The sequence below is a fragment of the Dipodomys merriami genome, unplaced genomic scaffold (assembly GCF_024711535.1).
Source record: "Dipodomys merriami isolate MVZ:Mamm:240054 unplaced genomic scaffold, mDipMer1.0.p SCAF_11, whole genome shotgun sequence".
Taxonomy (NCBI): Eukaryota; Metazoa; Chordata; class Mammalia; order Rodentia; family Heteromyidae; genus Dipodomys; species Dipodomys merriami.
Window position 1 is genome coordinate 40,742,204 of NW_027202382.1, and position 23,957 is coordinate 40,766,160.

Here is a 23,957-nt window from a genome sequence, read left to right on the forward strand (position 1 = left end):
AAACTTCATGTAGTTTTTGTATGACTACTGTGCTTCTTTTCTTTTTTGCTCATTATTAAATTTTTTTTTTAAAGGAATAAGTGCAACATCTGAGGACATTCCCAATAAGATTGAAGACCTCAGATCTGAGTGCAGCTCTGATTTTGGGGGTAAAGATTCTGTCACTAGTCCAGATATGGATGAAATAACTCATGGTAAGAAAGAAAAATGAGAATAGCTTTTTTTTTTTTTTTTTTGTCATTGGAATTAGTTTTATAAGCATGGTCTTATTAAGGGCGAAAGTTACATCTGACAAACTTGTAAGACTCCTCTGTTCTTTTCTGTGGGCCTGCTGGAAACGCTTACAGAAATTTGTAAGGGGGCCTGGGAAGGTGGCTCAGTGGTAGAGTGCTTGCCTTGCATGCATGAGGTCCTGGGTTCAATTCCTCAGCACCACATAAGTAGAAAAGCGGAAGTGGTGCTGTGGCACAAGTGGTAGAGTGCTAACCTTGAGCTGAAGAGCTGAGGGACAGCGCCCACGCCCAGAGTTCAGGCCCCACGACTGGAAAAAAAACACAAAAAAACCTATAAGGGCAAACTGGAATAGCAATTAAACAATCATTTTGGAAATCCTAATTTATCTTTTTCCACTTTGAAACAAATATTTACTTAAAAAAATTTTTTTTCGGGCTGGGAAGGTGGCTCAGTGGTAGAGTGCTTGCCTTGCATGCATGAGGCCCTGTGTTCAATTCCTCAGCACCACAGGAGCAAAAAGAAAAAAGGCGGAAGTGGCGCTGTGGCTTAAGTGGTAGAGCGCTAGCCTTGAGCTGAAGAGCTGAGGGACAGCGCCCAGGCCCAGAGTTCAGGCCCCACGATTGGACCAAAAAAAATAAAAATAAATTTTTTTTTTCCTAGGAAGCCAGCCACTCCCCAAATTTTTTACAAAAGGGATACCATTTTTAATTCCTTCTCCCAAAGTCACTTTAATTTACATTTAAGTGTGCGTTGAAACACTAGGCAGCACCCATTACCTCTTGGCCTATGGTTTAAAATGGCCACTTTTGGGGCTGGGAAGATGGCTCAGTGGTAGAGCGCTTGCCTTGCATGCCTGAGGCCCTGGGTTCGATTCCTCAGCATCACATAAGCAAAAAGAAAAAAGCCGGAAGTGGCGTTGTGGCTCAAGTGGTAGAGCGCTAGCCTTGAGCTGAAGAGCTGAGGGACAGCGCCCAGGCCCAGAGTTCAGGCCCCACGACCGGACCCAAAAAAATAATTAAAAAAAAAAAATAAAATGGCCACTTTTTTCTGTAATTTGAGTTACCTTTAGGAAATTTTGAACAAATCCAGCTTTTCCTTAATGCAATATGAGCACCAGCACTGTACCAAGATTCTAGACTTAGCATCTTTTTCCTTTTAGAGATGCAACCAATTGCAAAATATCACAGAAATCAAATCACATTTTTGCTCATACACTCCTTATGGTCTGACTTGTAGGGATTAACTCATGGTAAGAAAAAAAATGAGAATAACTTTTTTATTCTTTTGCCAGTCCTGGGGCTTGAACTCAGGGCCTGGGCACTGTCCCTAAGCTTCTTTTGCTCAAGGCTAGCACTCTACCACTTGAACATCAGCATCATTTCCAGCTTTTTCTGTTTGTGTGGTACTAAGGAATTGAATCCAGGGCTTCATGCATGCTAAGCAAGCACTCTACCACTAAGCCACATTCCCAGCCCTTTTTAAAATTTTTGTGTGTTAGGTTTTTGGTTTTTTTTGGGGGGGAGGGGGGGAGGGTCCGGTTGTAGGGCCTGAACTCTGGGCCTGGGCACTGTCCCTCAGCTCTTCAGCTCAAGGCTATCACTCTACCACTTGAGCCACAGCGCCACTTCCGGCTTTTTTCTTTTTGCTTATGTGGTACTGAGGAATTAAACCCAGGGCCTCACGCATACAAGGCAAGCACTCTACCACTGAGCCACCTTCCCAGCCCCGCGTGTTAGGTTTTGAAGTAAAGGTGTTATGCTTTAGCCACTCAGTCTTTTTTGCTATTTTTATTTTTATTTATTTATTTATTTTTGTCAGTCCTTGGGGTTGGACTCAGGGCCTGAGCACTGTCCCTGAGGTTTTGTTTAAGACTAGCACTCTACCAATTGAGCCACAGCATCACTTCCAGCTAGACAAGCACTCTACCCCTAAGCCACCAGCCCAGCACATGCATTTGTTAATTTTGAGGTAGAATTAGCTATACAGCCTGGACTACTCCTGTTTGTGCTTTCCAGGTAGTTGGGATGACAGTTGCATGCCACCATACCCAGCCATTGGTTAAGATAGTCTTGTGAGTTTTTTCTCCAGGATGGCCTTAATTCATGATGCCCTAATCTCTACCTCTTCTAGTAGCTAGGAGTACAGGCTTGAGCCACACACTCAGCCTTAAGAATGTGATAGTTTCTTTTTAAAAACCATAATATGTATAATAGATGTGTAAATATTTGGAAAAATCTTAACTCATTGTTTTTTTCTAAATTATCAATGTATTATAAACTTATGGAATAGAATAAGATTTATTAAGAAATAAAGACAGACTAGTATTAATGTATTAGAAAGCAAAAAGTTCTCTACATAGTTTCAGATTCCACTGTTTAGCTTTTACCAAAACTACTTGTCATCTACGTGTGGTGCATGTCTGTAATTCCAGCTGTTTAGAGAAGGAAGTAGGGTAGTTACAAAGTTGAGACCAGCCTGCATTATATAGTGAGCTCAAGTCTAACTTGGACTAAATGGTTGAAGCATGGGGGAAAAGAAAGACATGTCAAGAGTTGGTTAGAGTAACAATGAAGAATATTTGTAATTTTCTTAGACTGTTAATGTATTTTCCCAGAATATAGTAGTATAACTCAATGATAAAACACTTATCTAGCATGTACAAAGCTCTAAGTTTGCTCCCCAACACTATAAAAAATAAAATATAAACAAAGGGAAAATACCATCCTCTTTTCTAGCTACATATCTATGTGAAGCCAGATTTTCTTCATATGCCGAAACCAAAACCACATACTACATATGTTAAAACTGAAAGCAGATAAGAGACTCCATCTGTGCTCCATTAAACAGTACATCGAAGAAAGTTGTAAAAGTGTGTAAACTGTATGGTTTTTCTCATTATTTTGTTTCATCTCGATGAATATTATTTTAAATGATGGAAGGTACTGAGGCATTGCCCCTTTGTGTTCCTCCCCTTGCTTTTCATTTTGGAAAATAATGCTTTTCATTTTAAAGTTTCTACTTAATTGGTAAGTTTAAGTGAATAAGCTTTTCAGTTTTAATTTCTAATACGAAAAATATCAATAGCTAGAACCAGCATAAACAAAAGCTAAGAGTGTAAGAGAGTCCCTGATGAGCACTAGTGGCTCAAACCTCTAATTCTTGCCACCTTGAAAGCTGAGATTATAGGGATTAAGGTTCAAACCCAGCCTGAGAATAAAAGTTCATGAGACCCCTTCTCAATGAAGGGCTACACTCAGTAGTTCATGCATGTTTCCTTGCTCTACTGGAAAGCCTAACATAGATGATCATTATACCTGAGCAGGAAATGAGACTCTATCTCATAAATAAAAGTTCAGGACTGGTAGTGCAACTCAGAGGTAAGAGTATCTGCATAGCAAGCATGAAACCCTTAGTTCAAAACACAAATATCACTAAAAGAAAAAAAATAGAACAAAATCTTGAGACCAGAAATAAAGCTTTTAGCTATATTTACTATCAAAAAGCTTAATCACACTGTCATTCATTGTCATTCATTATCAGAAAACACAGCTTCAGGGTCAGTCCCAGTGGTGCGTATCTGTAATCCCAGAAACTCGGGTAGTAGAGATAGAAGAATCATAGTGAAGGGCCAACCCAGTCAAAATAGAGAGACAACTGCAAATGAATTAAAAAAGCTAAGGGACTAAGGGCATGACTCAATTAGAGCTTGAGACCTTAAGTTCAGTGCCCAATAAAACACACATACACAGAAATAAACAGGTAGGTGCCAGTGGTTCACACTTGTTAGCTACTCAAGAGCTGAGATATCAGATTTTCAGTTTGAAGCCTTCGGGGGTAGACAAATCCATGAGACTTATCTATAATTAACCAGCAAAAATCTGAAACTGGAGTCCTGGCTCATTTGGTAGAACACCAGTCATAAATAAAATGGTCAAGCGAGAGGCCCTGAGTTCAAGCCCCAATACTGGCACAATGAATACATTAATTAATGAATTTATTTATACTTTAAAGAGTAACAGTTTCGGGGCTGGGAAGGTGGCTCAGTGGTAGAGTGCTTTCCTTGCATGCCTGAGGCCCTGGGTTCAATTCCTCAGCACCACATAAGCAAAAAGAAAAAAGCCGGAAGTGGCGCTGTGGCTCAAGTGGTAGAGCGCTAGCCTTGAGCTGAAGAGCTGAGGGACAATGTCCAGGCCCAGAGTTCAGGCCCCACAACCGGACCCCCCCCCCCAAAAAAAAAAAAAGAAAAAGATTAACAGTTTCTTTTTTACATTCAAAAGTTTTAGCCTCTGAATATGTATCTGTTGAAATGTTTCTAGTTTTGCCTATCTGCTCAGGGGAATATTTTTTTCCTTTATAGCTTAAAATAGTATACTTTAGAAGATAGTGTTTATTTTATGGTTTAATGTATTCATTTCTTTTACGGTTCTTCTAAACATTATTTGTTGAAAACTTAGAATTTCAAGTCATACAGTTCTTTATAGCTCTTCTGCAGGTAGTATTACCCTATTTATAATGGGGGATGGAAGTGAGTCTGAGGGAGGCTGAAAAATCATATAAACTATGATGGTTTAGGTCTTTCGGATATGTGCTGTCTGCAAGAACCATAATTGCATTTGGTCATTGGCCATTAGCCACGTGGGTGCTAGATGCCCAAATGTAATAGAATCTGTATGTAAAAACAAATGTAATATATGGTATATATATATTTGCCCATCTCTGAGGGAAGCTAGGAGGACACAGAAGCAGAGGGAAACGGGGAAAACATACAACAGAGGGGCCCATCAGCTGCATTGGACATTGATGAAAACGAACTAAGCAACTCAAGGGCAGTGATGGGAGGGAGGGAATGTGAGGGAAAACAGGAACAGCTTACACTAAACAAAAGGAAAGAACTGTACATGTCAACCGATGTAGAAGAAATGCTCATAGACCACGATAATGACAATTTGCCTCATGAAGGTTAGAATATGTTTGTGACTTTAACTATCACTGTCTCAAAATACTGTGAAATTTATGTAATTACTTAATCACAATAAAAAATTACAAAAAAAGTCTGGGATGGTGGCTCAGTGATAGAATGCTTGCCTTGCATGAATGAGGCCCTGGATTCGATTCTTTAGCACCACATAAGCAGAAAAAGCCAGACGTGGTACTGTGGCTCAAATGGTAGAGCGCTAGCCTTGAGCTGAAGAGCACCCAGGCCCAGAGTTCAGGCCCCATGTCCGGGGGAAAAAAAAATTATAAAAAAGAAATGTTAAAACTAATTTGAGCTGGGTGTTGGTGGCTGATGCCTGTAATCCTGGCTACTCAGAAAACTGATATCTGAAGATCATGACATGGTTTGAAGCCAGTTAGAGCAAGAAAGTCTGTGAGTCTCTTATCTCCAAATAACCACTAAAAAGTCAGAAGTAGAACTATGGCTCAAATTGTAAAACAGCTGGGCCCAGGTGGCTCACGCCTGTAATCCTAGCTACTCAGGAGGCTGAGATCTGAGGATTGCAGTTCAAAGCCAGCCCTGGCAGGAAAGTCCGTGGGACTTTTATCTCCAATAAACCACTGGAAAACCACAAGTAGCTCTGTAGCTCAAGTGGTAGAGCGCTAGCCTTGAGCTGAAGAGCTGAGGGACAGCACCCAAGCCCAGAGTTCAAGCCCCACAACCGACCAAAAAAAAAAAAATTGTAAAGCACTAGCCTTGAGCAAAAAAGCTCAGGGACAGTGCCCAGGCTCAGAGTGCAAGTACCAGGACTGGCACCAAATAAAAGAAAAAAAAAAAAATTGAAGTAATCAGGAAGTGGCGCTGTAGCTCAAGTGGTAGAGCGCTCGCCTTGAGCTGAAGAGCTAAGGGACAATGCCCAGGCCCAGAGTTCAAGCCCCACGACCGACAAAAAAATAAAAATAAAAAAAAAATTGAAGTAATCAGAATTTGATACTTATTAGTTTTATTTTTATTAGCATGCTCTTCATATTCTTTTGTTGTTGTTGTTGGTCGTGGGGCTTGAACTCTGGGCCTGGGCACTGTCCTTCAGCTCTTCAGCTCAAGGCTAGCGCTCTACTACTTGAGCTACAGCGCCACTTCCGGTTTTCTGGTGGTTTATTGGAGATAGGAGTCTCACAGTCTTTCCTGCCTGGGCTGGCTTTGAACTGTGATCCTCAGATCTCAGCCTCCTGAGTAGCTAGGATTACAGGCGTGAGCCACCAGCACCCGGCTGTTCTTCATATTCTTATTGGTCAAAAAGAGGAAAACTGTTGTATAGTCATGTCCCCTTCACTTGGTTGTCTTGTCTCCATCTGCTCTCACAGTTTGCCTCCTGTTTTAGGTGCCCACCAGCTGACCTCTCCTCCTTCTCAGTCAGAGTCTCTGCTCGCCATGTTTGATCCACTTGCTTCTCATGAAGGTAAGCTAGTGAAGTGAACAGTTGGACTTTTTCTTAAAAACAAGAAAACAAGCCTTTTGTTAATGCTTTTATTGGATTAGTTGTATCTTAGCTGCAAAGCTTCTTTTCCATGTTACAGGGGCTTCTGCTGTGGTAAGACCGAAAGTTCACTATGCTAGGCCATCACATCCACCACCAGATCCCCCAATCCTGGAAGGAGCAGTGGGAGGAAACGAGGCCAGGCTGCCCAACTTCGGTTCTCACATTTTAACTCCCGCTGAAATGGAGGCATTCAGACAAAGGCACTCTTACCCTGAGAGACTAGTTCGAAGCAGGAGTTCTGACATAGTTTCTTCTGTTCGACGGCCCATGAGTGATCCCAGCTGGAATCGACGTCCAGGAAATGAAGAGCGAGAACTTCCTCCAGCCGCAGCCATTGGTGCTACTTCTTTGGTGGCTGCATGTCACTCATCGTCATCATCCCCGAGTAAAGACTCCTCCAGAGGAGAGGTATGGGTCACAGCCATGTAGAATTGGCTCACTGTGTTCAGTTCACTGTTCCTTCTATGAAGTTTTCTTCATGTCTGAAATGAACATTCGCTATGTAAATTCAGGATTAAGGAGGAAACCTCTACAACTTCAGTTTTGATAATACTGTCATACATTTTTATGGCACTTTTAACTCTTCTCCAAGCAGTTTTGTACCTAATTTCATTAAAACTTAACAGTATCACAGGGTTAGGAAAGGTATTTTTTAATTTATTTTTAAATTTTTATTTAATGTAAAGATGCTATACAGAGGGGTTCCAATTACATGAGTACTTTATTTATTTTCGCTGCTCCTGGGTCTTAAACTCTAGGCCTGGGCGCTAGTTGAATATTTTGCCCAGATTGGCTTTGAACCATGATCCTCAGATCTCAGCCTCCTGAGTATCTAGGATTAGAGGGGTGAGACACCATTGCCTGGAGTATTTATTTTGAAACAGTCATAGAAGATTGAAGGTATGATAAAAGAATACTTTTTCTATGTAGAGCTGTCGGTCTGATGTTTGGTTCCTCAACATTTTTTGTGTATTTTTTAACAATCACATTCTCCTGTATGTCATTTTGACATCTGGCAGCATGAGGAAATGTACACTGATACATTAATACTATCTAGTTCTCACTCCCCATTGGTGTGTCCCCAGTTTCCTATATAAAAAATACTCCATGAGGAGCTGGGAAGGTGGCTCAGTGGTAGAGCGCTTGCCTTGCATGCCTGAGGCCCTGGGTTCGATTCCTCAGCACCACATAAGCAAAAAGAAAAAAAAAACTGGAAGTGGCACTGTGGCTCAAGTGGTAGAACGCTAGCCTTGAACTGAAGAGCTTAGGGACAGTGCCCAGGCCCAGAGTTCAGGCCCCTAGACGGGCCAAAAAAAAAAATACTTCATGTGGTAAAAAAAAACTCCACTCAAAAATCACATGCCACTTTTAATTGCCAGTCTAGAACAAGCCCTCTGTTTTGTTGCTGTTGTTGTTGTTGTTTTTTACCTTGTAGGATCTCGAGGTCCGTTTTCTTTAATGTCCCTCAACTTGGATTTGTTTGATGCTGTCACATGAGTAGATGTAGGCTGTTCATCTCTAGCAGGCCTGTCACTGACGAGATAACTGTGCTCTCTTCACTATTTCTGTCAGGTGGCACATAATTTAATTTGCCCCAACACTGTGGCCTGTCAGGTTTACCACTGGAAAGTTATTCTTTTTTCTTCATAATTAGTAAGTATTTCATGGAAAGGGACTTGGAGAATATGTAACCAACCTCTTCATCAAATTTTTCATTTCCCTACTTATTAATTCTATATATGGTTTTCTGTTTTATTCAGTGAGCTGCTTACTCTCATTTATTATCCCCAATTTGGCCAGTGAGCAATCTGTCAAGCTGGCTTTGGGTTCTTTGTTGTGCTTCTGTCATTCCTTGTCTTACTGGCTCAAGGTGTTACAAGTATATCCTGTATTCTCTACTCTAGTTCTGGAATCAGCAGTTTCTCCAAGGGGCCCTGGCTCCTTTTAGTGACAAATTGTGTGTGTGTGTATGCAGGCCTGTGCGCACATGTTTGCATGTATATGCAAGAAGGTACGCTCCATATACTTAAAATCCTTTTGCCTCTGCCTCCTGAGTGCTGGAATTACAAGTACACCATCACTCCCAGAGCTCTATCTTTATATATATATAGAGAGAACCCTGAGCTCACACAGATAAATGACAGTGGTTTTAGTTCTTGGGTTTTTTTTTTCTTTTTCATTCTTGTCTTTTCTCTGACAAAGAGAAACTTGTTTCTCATGCTTACTTCTTTATGAGTAATCAGTTCTTGTCCCTCATTTCTCTGCTTGGAGTTTGATTCTTTGTTTACATGCTTGCACTTGGAGAAGCTTTTTTTTTTTTGCTGGTATCAGGGCTAGAACTCAGGACTTCACACTCACTTGGCTTGATTGTTCATATTAGCACTCTACCACTTGAGCCATGCCTCCAGCCCAACTTTTTGTTAGATGAAGTCCCACAGATTTTTCTTTCTAGGCTGGCTTTGAACAAAGATTCTCCATGTCTCAGCCTCTAGGCTTACAGGTGTGAGCACTAGTGTCTAGCTTGAAGAAGCTACTTTTAATTACAGTTTTGTAGGTGAATAAATGGATGTTAAGCAGTTTGTCTGCTGTTTTATAATAGGCTAGTAAAGGAATTACAAGTCCTGTCTTGTGACTTGACAGAGTTAATGGTAACTGTATAATCAGTGATCAAACCTAGGATTAGTAGTAGGGCAGGTCTAGTTTAACTTTCAGCTGTACCACATATAAGCTGTGTATCTTGGGAAAATAACTTCATTTAGCTTCATATTTCCTATCTTTTAAAGGACTTAATAATCGGACTTCTCCTAAGGCTTCTGTGAGGATCAAATTAGATAATATGCATTCTTACACTCAAGCATTTAGCATGTAATACACAGTTTTACTATTATTGCTGTTGCTACCCTCTTTACTACCCTTCTAGAGTTTATTTGTATTGTATTTAATTAGTGTCTTAGATTTGATGGGTTGAATTTTTTGTTTGGCTGATTGATTTTGTTTGGATTGATTTTTTTTTTTGGGGGGGGGGGTCCAGTCGTGGGGCCTGAACTCTGGGCCTGGGCACTGTCCCTCAACTCTTCAGCTCAAGGCTAGGGCTCTACCACTTGAGCCACAGCACCACTTCCGGCTTTTTTTTCTTTTTGCTTATGTGGTGCTAGGGAATTGAACCATGCATGCGAGGCAAGCACTCTACCACTGAGCCACCTTCCCAGCCTTTGGATTGATTTTTTGGGCTGAGTATCAAATCCAGAACTAATCACATATTCTGTTGCTGAGAACCAGCCCTAGCCTGTCTATAGGTATTTCTTGAGTGCCTTCTGTATGCCAGACTCTGTAGTAAGCAGTGAAAAAGTGCCTCATTCAAACAGATAACAGTGCTGCCTGAAAGATATACTTCCATGTTTCAAAAGATACTTACACAGCAGTAAGAATTTTTGTGGGCTGGAGATGTGGTTCAGTGATTGAACACTTGCCTGCATACATAAGGTACTGAGACAAAAAATGTTTTGCTTTAAGGTAAATAGGAATGGTTTTTGTATTTAACAGACTTACCAAAATCCTTTTCATAGCAATTTATCCTGCTGCTCAACTCCAAATAAAGCATCAAACTTTTTCTACAGACTGAAGAACGCAAAGATAGCGATGATGAGAAATCAGACAGGAACAGACCTTGGTGGAGAAAACGTTTTGTTTCAGCCATGCCTAAAGGTAATTTTGTAAAATTTTAAGAGTGTTATTTAGTAAACAAAATGCCCCAAATCTCATTGAGAACTTCAGTATCTCAACTCTGTGAGGTATACTGGGCCTAAGTTTCTAGCTGGTTTGAGAGTATAGAAAATAATTTCACCTAGGAGAATGCTAGGCTTTAGAAATATTCTTTTATGCAGGAAGTGGTAGTGGTTTCATAAATGGAAGTCATGCCGGTCACTTGTTTAAATGCCATTAAAGTAGACAGGACTTTTGTCGTATTATTGCAGAAAAATAGATACTGTTGTTAATGTCACATTGAAAGTTCATCCTTTACACTGCTGGACTAGATTTAAGCTCTTATGTCTATGTTTATTGAAAATGTTTACACCCTACATTTTAGTGTCTAGTTTGGAAGGTACAAAATTGTTTGCTTATTTGGTGAAAACTGTGGCATCATTTGAGTTGGCAAAAGCCTCTTTTTTTTTTTTTTAAGTAGTGATCACCTCAAAGCTAGGAATTTCTTCCACAGGCCTCTCCCTACTCAGGAGCTGAGGAGAGCTGCTTCCACACCATGCTCAAGCCCACTTGGTGGGGAGGAGCAAACAAGGCAGGCATTTTGAATGTTCTGTCTTTGACAAGAGGCATTGATTTTGTATAGTTTCAGTGGATCTCCACTAAATCATTCTTCCTATGGCAGGTGACTCCAAAACTATTCTAAAAGCTTCTTGAAAAGCTTCAATGCTCTTTTAAGAATGAATATGAGTCCACACTTGGGATTTCTTAGCTTTTGAACTTTTCAACCTCTTCGCATAGAAATGTTGGCACACCAGTTAACTTCCAAGTAGTGCAGTATGTTATATGTCACACTACTGACTTTATTTAATTTCCAGCTCCTATACCATTTAGAAAGAAAGAAAAACAAGAAAAAGACAAAGATGATCTGGGGCCTGACAGATTCTCAACACTCACAGGTTTGTAGACCATGGACTTCCTGGCTCCTTCATTCCCAGAGCACATATTTCATAACACTTTTTCTTGGGTGCCATAGCGTTGCCTCTTTAGAAGAATGTGTCTGTGTGTGTTTCACGGTGGGGAGGATGTTCTCCATAGCTCTGTGGTTTCTAGCTAGTGGCCACTGTGAATCTCAGTGTGCTCTTACTACAGACCGCCACCACCATCCTCATCCTCATTATCATAACTGTTGATGATCCTGGCCTCTAGACATACCTTGCAGCTCACCATCTAGTGGATGATGCCATGGTGCCTTGTAGGAGAGTGGTGACGGTTCTAGTGCTGTGCATGCTGTATCTCTGGGCTGATTAAGTACTTTTTCTAACATCAATCACAGAATTCTAGTTACTCTCATCTATTTTTTGTTCTTATTATTCAGATCACAATCAAATGCTGTTTTACTTAATCATTTCCTTTTTTATGGTAAAGTATTTGGTCAAACTATTATAATTGCTAACCATTATAATAAAAGTTTAAAACTTGACTAATTTTTTTACAGCTTGAACATTGCAACATTGCTGTCTGGTCCAAGAAAAATAAAATTAGGGATTAGATTAAGTTCTTTATTTGGCATTTGTATTTCTGCAGCTTCTTTTTTGGCACATTATGGTGAGCACCTTAAAAGAGTTTAAAAGGGTAGGGATAATGACCCAACACTGAGTGTGAGCTAAATATTGTTTCTGAGACACTGTAGGTCCTCTAGAGGGCAGTTTATTTCTCATATCTGTTTCTTTTTCTTTTTCTTTTTTTTTTTTTTTGTCGGTCATGGGGCTTGAACTCTGGGTCTGGGTGCTGTCCCTCAGCTCTTCAGCTCAAGGCGAGCTCTCGGTTTTCTGGTGGTTAATGGGAGATAAAAGTCTCACGATCTTTCCTGCCTGGACTGGCTTTGAACCATGATCCTCAGATCTCAGCATCCTGAGTAGATAGGATTACAAATGTGAGCCACTGGCGCCTGGCTCTCTTTCCTATTTTGATTTTAAAGTATGTTTTCCTACCATCCTCTAAGTTGAAAATGAAGGTCTTAAATTATAAAATAGAATAGATTTTAAAATAATAGTCTGTTCAAAGTAGTCAGAACAGAACAGGTAGTAGCATCATTTTACTGCATATTGTCATGTCAGTCATACCTACAGGCCCTGGCATATGCATCCCTACTCTCTCTAGTACAGTAACTTCTCTGGAATAAAGGATTTTGAGCAGCAGGTGCATGTACAGGGTAAGGTGCTCTCTGCTGAAAGCAGCATAACCTGCCCTGTTTTGTGTCAGATTATACTGACTCAGGCCACGCACTGTTAGGTGTTGTAGTTAGTAAGTAAATCACACATGTCCTGTATTAGGCAGGACTGTGCAGTCTGGTTAGGGAGTATGAGAAAGATGTTGCTGCTTTGCTAGGGTATGTATGTATCCTTTCCATATTCCTGGTTTCATGTGTTAGAAGAATACCAGAATATAAAACTTTTAATTTGGGTAAAATTGCTTTTAAATTAATAGCTTTTGGAGAAGTTGTAAAATTAATTGGGTCTTTGAGCCATACATTTTTCTTGATTCTTGGTGTCAAGTCTAGAAGTTAAGTTGAAAGATTAACTTTTTTTCATAGTATAATTCATTTTCTTTTCTTTTCTTTCTTTTTTGGCCAGTCCCGGGCCTTCAGCTCAGGGCACTGAGCTCTGGACCCCGTCCAAGCTTCTTTTGCTCAAGGCTAGCACTCTACCACTTGAGCCACAGTTCTACTTACGGCTTTTTCTGTGTATGTGGTACTGGGCTTCATGCATGCTAGGCAAGCACTCTACCACTAAAGCCATATTCCCAGCCTAATTCGTTTTCTTTATGTAGATTCCGTGGTAAAAATTTTTGCCCAGGGGCTGGGAAGTTGGCTCAGTGGTAGAGTGCTTGCCTCGCATGCATGAGGTCCTGGGTTCGATTCCTGAGTACTACATAAGCAGAAGAAAAGGCTGAAAGTGGCACTGTAGCTCAAGTGTACGAGCGCTAGCCTTGAGCTGAATAGCTGAGGGACAGTGCCCAGCTCAGAGTTTAGACCCCACGACCTGACCCAAAAAAAAAGAAAAGAAAAAAATTTTTTTGCCCAGTCCTAATTAATGACCTGGTGAAAGCTGCCATTAAAGCACTGAGATTATGCCTAGGCACTAGTGGTCACACCTATAATCCTAGCTACACAGGAGACGAGTTCTGAGGTCACAGTTTGAAGACAGCCCAGGGAGAAAAGTATGTGAGACTCTTATCTCCATTTAAACACCAAAAATCCAAAAGTAGAACGGTAACTCAAGTGGAAGTTTATCACTCTTGAGTGAAAAAGCCAAGTGAGAATGGGAAGCCTTGAGGTCAAACCCCAGGACTGCTGAAGGAATAAATAAAGGTTATTATCAAGTGAGTTTTTCTTTTCTTTTTCTTTTTTTCTTTTTTGTCTGTCGTGGGGCCTGAACTCGGCCTGGGCGCTGTCCCTCAGCTCTTCAGCTCAAGGCTAGCGCTCTACCACTTGAGCCACAGTGCCACTTCTGGCTTTTTTTTTCTGCTTATGTGGTGCTGAGGAGTCAAACCCAGGGCCTTATGCAGGCAAGGCAAGCACTCTTCCACTGAGCCACCTTCCCAGCTCAAGTGAATTTTTCATGGTCTCCAGCAGTCATTCAGTATTTGTACATGGTAGTTTTTCCGTGATTGACTCCCAATTATATAACTTTTATTCTTTTAACATACATTACTTTTAAACCTCTTCCAACTTCTACTAGGGCTTAAACAGACCTGGGAGCTGTCCCTGAACTTCTTTTGCTCAAAGGTAGCGCTGTGACACTTTGAGCAACACAGTTCAACATCCAGTTGTTTTTCTTTCTTAATTTTTTTCTCTTTTTTTGGTGGGGGCGGTGCGGGGAGATAAGAATCTCACATGCTTTTCTGCCCAGGCTGGCTTTGAACCACAATCCTCAGATCTCAGCCTTCTGAGTAGCTAGGATTGTAGGCGTGAGTTATCGATGCCTAGTGGCTTTAAATCATTTTTATTAGTTATTTACGATGAAAATAATGTGCTCATAGCTAGCTAGCTAGTTAGGTCTATCTATATGTATATATGTGTACATACACACACACACAGAGAGAGAGAGAGAGAGAGAGAGAGAGAGAGAGAGAGAGAGAGAGAGAGAGAGATAGAGAGAGAGAGAGAGAGAGAGAGAGAGATCCCTGTGGTGCTAGGGATTGAACCCAGGCCTTCATACATACTAGGTAAATAGTCTACCACTAAGCCCTATGTAGCCAATACTAACTGAAAATAATGTGCTTATAGCTACCTATCTAGTTAGGTCTATCTGTATGTATATATGTACACACACATACACACACACACACACACACACACACACACACACACACACACACACACACAGATATCCCTGTGGTGCTAGGGATTGAACCCAGGCCTTCATACATGCTAGGTAAATAATCTATCACTAAGCCCTATGTAGCCAGTACTAACCTGAATGCTATATTGCAGGTTTTATTTTAATTGTTTTCCTGGGTTAAAAATGTTAAGGATTGTGCTAATGGTAATAAGCAACATTGTAGTTCTTACTTAGCCAAATTACATATGTCCCCTTTTCAGAGTCTTCATAATACTCTAAAGCTATAACCAAAAAGTACTCTCTCTCCAAAATGAGGTTCTATAATGATACTTTTTTTTTTCAGTTTACATCTTGGAAAAGTTGATTAGGAATCTATTATCTTGAATTCAAATATTATAGCAGAATATTACTTTGGAAATCCTATCTGTAACAATACAATTTTACAAAGACATGAATACTATTTGTTTGGTGGAATTAAAAGAAAAGCCTGTGAATAGGCTGCTTCATTTCTCTATGCCTTGATTTTCTCTGGTATAAAATAGCCTGATACTAGTTCCTCTCATAAGGTTGTTTAGTGATTGAGATAGTCCACATAAAGTGCTTACAGTTCCTAGCATGTGGCTAATGCTCAATCAATGTTGGCTGCTGCTTATTTAACTGCTATTTATATGCATGCACACACACTGTGTATTTAATGGTTTTGATGTGATTTTAGAAATTTTTTACAAATTGGATTCTAACAGAATATAGACATATGGTTGGTTACCAGTTGGCCTAGCTCTATCCCAGGGCCTTACATGTATTAGGCAAAGTGCTCTACCAGTGACCTATATCATTCTAGCCCTTGATTTTTTGAGACGGGGTCTTGGGAGGTAGCCCAGGTTGTACTTGAACTCTCGGGCTTCCTACCTCTACTTCCCAGTTGCTGGTATTATGGGTGTGTGCAGTAGCACACCTATGGCTAGAATGTCATTGTTTTAGTCTGCTTTTGTTAACAGGGTAGAAGCCCTATGTAAACAGAGACACATTTGTGATGTGATAAACTTCTTTTTGTGCAACCCAGGTAACATCCCAATATGCCCAGAATGCCTAGATCCTCTAGCAGTGCCTCTGACTATTGCAGGTTGCTGCACAGACATGCTGAGATCTACAGGGCAAGAATATGAGGCCCTGTAGCTTTCAAATGTGGCGTAGAGAGAAACAGAGAGAGAAAGTGAGAGTCATATGAGGAAAGAATAGAGAATGACACTTCTTTCATCACGAAGAAGCAGCTTGAGTTTAAATAGTCTTTTTTTTTGTCGTGGGGCTTGAACTCTGGGCTTGGGCGCTGTCCCTGAGCTCTTCAGCTCAAGGCTAGCACTCTACCACTTGAGCTACAGCCACTTCCGGTTTTCTGGTGGTTTATTGGAGATAAGAGTCTCACAGGCTGGACGCTGGTGGGTCACGCCTGTAATCCTAGCTACTCAGGAGGCTGAGATCTGAGGATCACGGTTCAAAGCCAACCTGGGCAGGAGAGACCATGAGACTCCTATCTCCAATAAACCACCAGAAAACCGGAAGTGGCGCTGTAGCTCAAGTGGTAGAGCGCTCGTCTTGAGCTGAAGAGTTGAGGGACAGCGCCCAGGCCCAGAGTTCAAGCCCCACAACCGACCAAAAAAAAAAAAAAAAAGAGTCTCACAGTCTTTCCTGCCCAGGCTGGCTTTGAACCATGATCCTCAGATCTCAGCCTCCTGAGTAGCTAGGATTACAGGCGTGTGCCACCGGCGCCCCACCTAAATAGTCCTTTCTTTTACTCTGTCATAGAAATGTTTTAAGTCTGTACATAAAATTCTATTGTTGGACCGGGCATAGTGGCACATGCCTGGAATCCTGGAACCCAGGTGGCTGAGGCAGGAGAATCACAAGTTCAAGACCAGTCTGGACTATATATAGTAAGACTCCCTTTCTAAAACAAAGCACTGTTGGAAGTTCTGTTAGTATGAATGTCTAATAACAGTGACTGACATTATTAAGCACCTTAGAAACCCATCATCCATTCAGTCTGCACTGAACTTGACACTGTCATGCAGAATTCCGGTGATGATGATAAGGTGAAATGATCCCTCCAGTTTCCTGCTTTAGCAAGGCTCTTAGACCTAGATATGGCAGCTGCATGGTGCCTTGTAACACTGAGATATGTGCTCTTTTTAAGTTCTTACCTCCTAATCCGCCTTTGGGATTTATGCTACTGGTATCATACTAACAACAGAATTGGAACAAGCCCAGGGAGCTAATTCTCATACTCTCCTTTCCCCTGCAGATGATCCCAGCCCTAGGCTCAGTGCACAAGCTCAGGTTGCTGAAGACATTCTGGACAAGTACCGGAATGCCATTAAACGGAGCAGCCCCAGTGAAGGAGCAATGGCAAACTATGAAAGTACAGGTGATCACTAATATTTAAATTGTAACCTTTTTAGCTAGTGGTAAAGAGTCCAGTTTCAGTAGCTTTTAAAATGAATCACTGTAGGGAATCAGTATACTATTTCAGAATTACAGATGTAACTGAATCAGACTAATAATGTCCATGAAGCTGTACACCCCCAGATAACCCAGATGCATAGATGTCTTAGCGTTGTCATCCTTGAAGGCTGGGGTGACATCAGTAGGATTTGGCATGTGCTTTATTAAGAAGTGTTCTTTTTTTCTTTGGCCAGTCTTGGGGCTTGAACTCAGGGCCTGGGTACTGTCCCTGAGCTTCTCTTGTTCAAGGCTAGCATACTACCACTTGAGCCACAGCTCCATTTCTGGCTTTTTTTTTTTTTTCCTGTTTATGTGGTACTGAGGAATTGAACCCACGGCCTCATGCATGCAAGACAAGCAACCACTAAGCCATATTCTGAGCCCCTAAGAAGTGTTCTTTTATCCACTTCACTGATGAGAGGTCACAGACACTTAGGATAGGTTATACATTGTTGTTTTTATAGGATTCTGTTCTCCTCATAGTGGAATACTAGTAAAGTCGTCAAGATAAACTAAACAAAAGCAAAAGTATATAAAAACATAAGTAGCATTTTGCATGTGTGTGTGTGTGTGTGTGTATAGTTGTGTGTGTATGTGTTTTTGTATGTATGCTTGTGTATGTTGAAGAATCTTTTGAAAACATATCCCATAAACTGGTAACATGACCTGGTTGTGAACAGAACTCCTGTGAGGGAAGAAGAGAAGTTCTGCTTCTTCTGTTTTGAAAAGTGTTCAAATGACAGAAAGTTGAAAGAATTGTGTAGTGAAGGCTCATGTTCTCTATACTTGGACTACCCGTTTTTTTTTTTGTTTTTTATTTTTGTCGGTCGTGAGGCTTGAACTCTGGGCCTGGGCGCTGTCCCTCAGCTCTTCAGCTCAAGGCGAGCGCTCTACCACTTGAGCTACAGCACCACTTCCGGTTTTCTGGTGGTTTATTGGAGATAGGAGTCTCACAGTCTTTCCTGCCCGGGCTGGCTTTGAACCGCGATCCTCAGATCTCAGCCTCCTGAGTAGCTAGGATTACAGGCGTGAGCCACCAGCGCCCGGCTTGGACTACCCGTTTTAATGTTTTGTTACATTTTTCTCCCTACATTATTTTTTTCCTGAAACATTTTTCTCCTAAGAATAAGGATATTTTACTAAATGAATCCAATGTCTTTGTTCACATTCAGAAACTTTTTACTTCTTTTGACATTATATGTATGACCTTGTTTTAACTGACTAATTAAATACATAACAGCTATGGGAAGTGTGGTAGTGCCCTTGATGTTTGTGAGGTGCTCCCTGGTTTATTTGTGGGGGTGGCAGGAGGACTCTGCTAGGAGTTTGGGATGCTTGAGTTCTGCATCTACCTCAGCCCAGCTGTTGACCAACCAAGATACCAGAGGAAGGGATTTTTTTTTGACTGGCAAGGAGTTTCTAAAAAAAGGTATTATTTAATAAAATGTTTTTTGAGGCTCTTGTGGTTCAATTATTCTGTTTTGGTTTTTTGTTTTGTTTTGTTTTGTTTTTGGGTCCGGTCGTGGGGCTTGAACTCTGGGCCTGGGCGCTGTCCCTCAGCTCTTCAGCTCAAGGCTAGAGCTCTACCACTTGAGCCACAGCGCCACTTCCGGCTTTTTTCTTTTTTGCTTATGTGGTGCTGGGGAATCGAACCCAGGGCCTCATGCATGCAAGGCAAGCGCTCTACTACTGAGCCACCATCCCAGCCCAGTTCAATTATTCTGATTACAGAATATTAACTAATTTTACTTAGTCTTTTACTGTTTTAGTTTGCGGTTAAAAAAAAAAACAACAAAAAAGTCTTTTTTTTTTTCCAGCATTTTCTCTCAATGCATTGCTCTTTATAACCTGGTTAAGTATGGGAGTTTATCTTTCTCCATATTTTTCATCCAGAGTCTTATTGTGAGAAAATGCTATTACAGCCGGGCACTGGTGGCTCACACCTGTAATCCTAGCTACTCATGAGGCTAAGATCTGAGGATCATAGTTCAAAGCCAGTCTGGGCAGGAAAGTCCATGAAACTCATCTCCAATAAACCACCCAGAAAACTGGAAGTGGTGCTGTGACTCAAGTGGTAGAGTACTAGCCTTGAGCTGAAGAGCTGAGGGACAGTGTCCAGGCCCAGAGTTCAAGCCCCACAACCAACAACAATAAAAAAATGCTATTACAGTTGTCTTGCTCTGAGTTCTTCTGGAACCACATTAACCTGTTCATCATCATCTTGGGGATGGGTTTACTTAGAGGTCTTGGCTGATGGTGAAAGTGCACATGATTCTCCTCGTGATGAAACTCTACAGAACATCTCAGCTGATGATCTCCCTGACTCTGCCAGCCAAGCAGCCCACCCTCAGGACTCAGCTTTCTCCTACAGGTATTACATTTGTTTGCAGGGTTTGTATTAAATCACCATTTCATTCAAGTTAAGTGACTCATTAAGTCATTAATAGTATGAAACAGAAAAGAGTGAAGTGCTGCTTGTAAGAAGACTTAGCTTTATTTGTGGATGTCAGACATCTAGAGCATTAATTCAGGGATTAAAAAACAACACCTAATATATGTCCATGAGCCACATATGTAAATTTAAATGCAACAGGCTGCAGCGCCTCTGCCTCTGCCCGTGTAAGGTACATCAGGGAGGACACAGGAAGCAAGGACTTGGCCTGCAGGGGTCCAGCCACAGGGTGATGACACAGCCACTATCCCAGTAAACCTGCCTTCCTCATACCAGGCCATGCCTGTATTTCTTTCCCTCCCTCCCCTCTCCCCCTCCCCCTCCCCCCCTCCCCCCTCCCCCTCCTCCCTCCCCCTCCCCCTCCTCCCTCCCCCTCCCCCTCCTCTCTCTCTCTCTCTCTCTCTCTCTCTCTCTCTCTCTCTCTCTCTCTCTCTCTCTCTCTCTCTCTCTCTCTGTCTCTCTCATATCCTGGGGCTTGAACTCAGGGCCTAGGCACTGTCCCTAAGCTTCTTCTGCTCAAAGCTAGTACTCTACCACTTGAGCCACAGTTTGAGCCACTACTTTTCAGCGTTTTCTGTTTATGTGATACTGAGGAATCAAACCCAGGGCTTCATGTATACTAGGCAAGCACTCTACTACTAAGCCACATTCCCAGCCCAAAAAAAGTTAGTTTGGTTTTTTTTGTTGTTGTTGTTGTTTATTGTTGGTCATGAAGCTTGAACTTAGGACCTGGGAGCAGTCTCTGAACGTTTTTTTTTTGTTTGTTTGTTTGTTTGTTTTGCCGGTCATGGGGCCTGAACTCTGGGTCTGGGCGCTGTCTCTCAGCTCTTCAGCTCAAGGCTAGCGCTCTACCACTGGAGCCACAGCACCACTTCTGGCTTTTTCTGTTTATGTGGTGCTGAGGAATCGAACCCAGGGCCTCATGCTTGCAAGGCATGCACTCTACCGCTGAGCTACCTTCCCAGCCCCTCTCTGAGTGTTTTTGCTCAAGGCAAGCGCTCTACTGCTTTGAGCCACAGCTCTGCTTCCAGTATTTGAATGGTTAATTGGAGATAAGAATCTCAGGGGGACTTTTCTCCCCCCAGCTGGCTTCAAATTAGGACCCTCAGATCTCAGCTTCCTGAGTAGCTAGGATTAGAGGCATGAGCTACTGGTGCAGGTCAGACTTACCTTTTTTAAAATGATTATTTGAAAATTTTGAGTCCTGAAGCAACACTTATAAATTTATTTATTAAACAATCAAAAATGTGACCGTTTTGACTGAAGCTATAGCCCGGTGGTAGAGCATATGCCTTAGCAAAATGTACTACTTCTAGGCTTAACCTCTAGTACCACTATAGGAAAAAATGTTACTATTCTGGATAAAGTAATAAATCCAATCTGTACTTATTCTTCAGAGATGCAAAAAAGAAACTGAGGCTTGCTCTTTGCTCTGCGGACTCTGTCGCCTTCCCAGTGCTAACTCATTCAACAAGGAATGGATTGCCAGACCATACAGACCCAGAAGGTAAGTTGCTACGGATAGCTTAGCTTTTCCTGAAGATACAGCTTTAACCATATGAAGTTGCCAATATCTAGCTGTTCAACGTCATACATTTGTTTTAGGTTGCATAAGGGCACTTTGATTAATGATAGTTTGTATTTTCTAGATGTGAGTAGTTCTTTTTTTTTTTTTTTCTTGGGTCTGGTCGTGGGCCCTGAACTCTGGGCCTGGGCGCTGTCCCTCAGCTCTTCAGCTCAAGGCTAGCGCTCTACCACTTGAGCCACAGCACCACTTCCGGCTTTTTTCTTTTTGCTCATGTGGTGCTGAGGAATCGAACCCAGGGCCTCATGCATGCAAGGCAAGCGCTCTACCACTGAGCCACCTTCCCAGCCCGTAGATGTGAGTAGTTCTGATGATACATAGTATAGTAGAATTGATGTTCAGAGGCTGCTATGTAAACCCATGGGAATTCTCAGTAATAACAGAAGCCTTGTTTTTGTATTTAGACAATGAAATTGTGTGCTTCTTAAAAGTTCAAATAGCTGAAGCAATCAATTTACAAGACAAGAACTTAATGGCTCAACTTCAGGAAACCATGCGCTGCGTGTGCCGCTTTGATAACAGGACCTGCAGGAAGCTGCTGGCGTCCATCGCTGAGGACTACAGGTGAGCCCTGACCCATTCAGTTTGGGGACCTGACTTGTAGCTGCAAGGGGTTTCTTTTTGGTCCTTATTTCAGAAATGAATCTGGACTTACTACAGAGTAGGTGGCTATATTTACCTGAATGTAAACAAGCAGTTTTTAGTGACAGAGAAGTGAGGCCAGGATAACTAGATTATCACTTTCCTGTTTCAGAAGTGTTGGGACAGATTCCTTTAGTGGACCAGCGAAGCAGGAATGGCCTGGGAATTGTTAACCTTTTCTGGCTTCCAGGCTCTTGCTAATGGTTATGAGAAAAAGTATAACTGGGGTAGTTAGACCATATACAGAGCCTCCAAGGATAGGGGAACAAGTTTTCTAATAATTTGTTATATTTATGCTACAAGCAAATAATTAGTGGAGGGTGCTTAATGGCTTGTATGTAATCTGCACTTTTTGGTACTTTTAGTCTTCTGTAATAGTCAACTTCCTGTTAAGTAGGAGGTCCTTCCAGCATGGAAATCAGGTTCCCATTTGAAATGGACCAAGTATGTGAAGGTACTTAGAAACATTTAGTGAGTTAGGTAGCTAAATGTTCAACCTAATGAAGTTAGTCAGAAATAAGCACCAAAGGTTCTGTCTCTTGAGCTAACAACAGTCCCCACATGACGTGTCTACAGCTGGACGGATATGCCAGTTTGTAAAACCAAAGTTTGTTTTATTTTATTTATTTATTTATTTATTTAGTCAGTCATGGGGCTTGAACTCTGGGTCTGGGCACCGTCCCTGAGCTTTTCAGCTCAAGGCAAGCGCTCTACCACTTGAGCCACAGTGCCACTTCTGGTTTTCTGGTGGTTTATTGGAGATAAGAATCTCAGGGGCTTTCCTACCCAGGCTGGCTTTGAACCGTGATCCTTATATCTCAGCCTCCTGAGTATCTAGGATTTACAGGTGTGAGGCACTGGCACCCAACTAAAAGCAAAGTTTATAAAGTAATTTAATTTTTAAAATAGGATGCTCAACCTCTGCTAGTGCTTCTATATACATCTGCTCTCCTACAAAGCATTTCTCTTTTTAGGAAAAGAGCCCCGTACATCGCTTATCTCACACGCTGTCGACAAGGACTGCAGACCACACAGGCTCACCTGGAAAGGCTCTTGCAAAGGGTTTTGCGGGACAAAGAGGTGGCTAATCGGTATTTTACCACTGTTTGTGTGAGATTATTGCTTGAGAGCAAAGAAAAGAAGATCAGAGAATTCATTCAAGGTAATTGATTGCTTTTAGACAAGAGCTGGAGTTGAGGCTCAGGCCCTGAATTCAAACCCCAATACTGCCGCCCCCCAGAAAAAAAGGAAAAGTATTGGGAGAAAAAAATACTTTGAATGAAGCATCTCTTCAATCATGTATTATTGGAAAGACTGGACAATTTTCTTTTTTTTTGTTTTGTTTTGTTTGTGTAAGTACCCATTTGTCTTAGAACAGTTTTTTAATACTCAGTTCTTTTTTTTTTGTCAGTCGTGGGGCTTGAATTTAGGGCCTGGGTACTATCCCTAAGCTCTTTTGCTTAAGGCAAAGGTGGAGCCATAGCTCCACTTCCTGTTTTCTGGTGATTGAGAGTCCACAGCCTTTCCTGCCAAGGCTGGCTTTGAACTGTAATCCTCAGATAACAGTAAAGTTCCCAGCCTCTGGAGAAGCTAGGATTACAGGCATGGGCCACCAGCACCCCACTAATACCCAGTTCTTTTATGGATTCTTAGTAATAAATTTTAAAGTTGGGTGTGATATCCCCACACATGGGAGACTGAGTCACACTGGGTAGCTGAGTCACCCAGCTTGGGTGGGTTATATGGCAAGATCATTTCTCAAAAAACAAGGCTTAATTATTAGTTTATATCTTGTTTATTTTTAGCAGTACTGGAGTAAAAACTTAAGTCCTCATACTTGCTATTTAGGTGCTCACCACTTGAGCCATATTCCCGGCCCTTTTTTGCTCTAGTTAGTTTTTGGATAAGGTTTTTCATGTTTTGCCCCTGGGGCTAGCCTTCTCCCATAATCCTTTTGCCTAAAGCCTCCCATATAACTTGGAATCCAGGCATACACAATATATTTTTTGAGATGAGCGCCAGCT

General features: G+C 41.6%; 1 protein-coding gene across 8 annotated transcripts in view; it reads left to right on the top strand.

Moving 5' to 3' along the window:
* Gapvd1 (GTPase activating protein and VPS9 domains 1) overlaps positions 1 to 23,957 on the top strand; it is a 102,340-nt gene that overhangs the window by 69,205 nt on the left and 9,178 nt on the right. For 5 of the 8 annotated variants that reach the window (XM_070013577.1, XM_070013568.1, XM_070013586.1 and 2 more), the window contains 10 exons: positions 75 to 194; positions 6,552 to 6,629; positions 6,748 to 7,118; positions 10,328 to 10,415; positions 11,288 to 11,368; positions 17,055 to 17,177; positions 19,496 to 19,625; positions 21,104 to 21,213; positions 21,696 to 21,855; positions 22,908 to 23,095. In XM_070013577.1, the coding sequence (XP_069869678.1) occupies positions 75 to 194; positions 6,552 to 6,629; positions 6,748 to 7,118; positions 10,328 to 10,415; positions 11,288 to 11,368; positions 17,055 to 17,177; positions 19,496 to 19,625; positions 21,104 to 21,213; positions 21,696 to 21,855; positions 22,908 to 23,095 (1,449 nt within the window). The remainder of the gene's footprint in view (positions 1 to 74; positions 195 to 6,551; positions 6,630 to 6,747; positions 7,119 to 10,327; positions 10,416 to 11,287; positions 11,369 to 17,054; positions 17,178 to 19,495; positions 19,626 to 21,103; positions 21,214 to 21,695; positions 21,856 to 22,907; positions 23,096 to 23,957) is intronic. The other 3 variants (XM_070013600.1, XM_070013616.1, XM_070013623.1) reach the window with 1 other exon arrangement.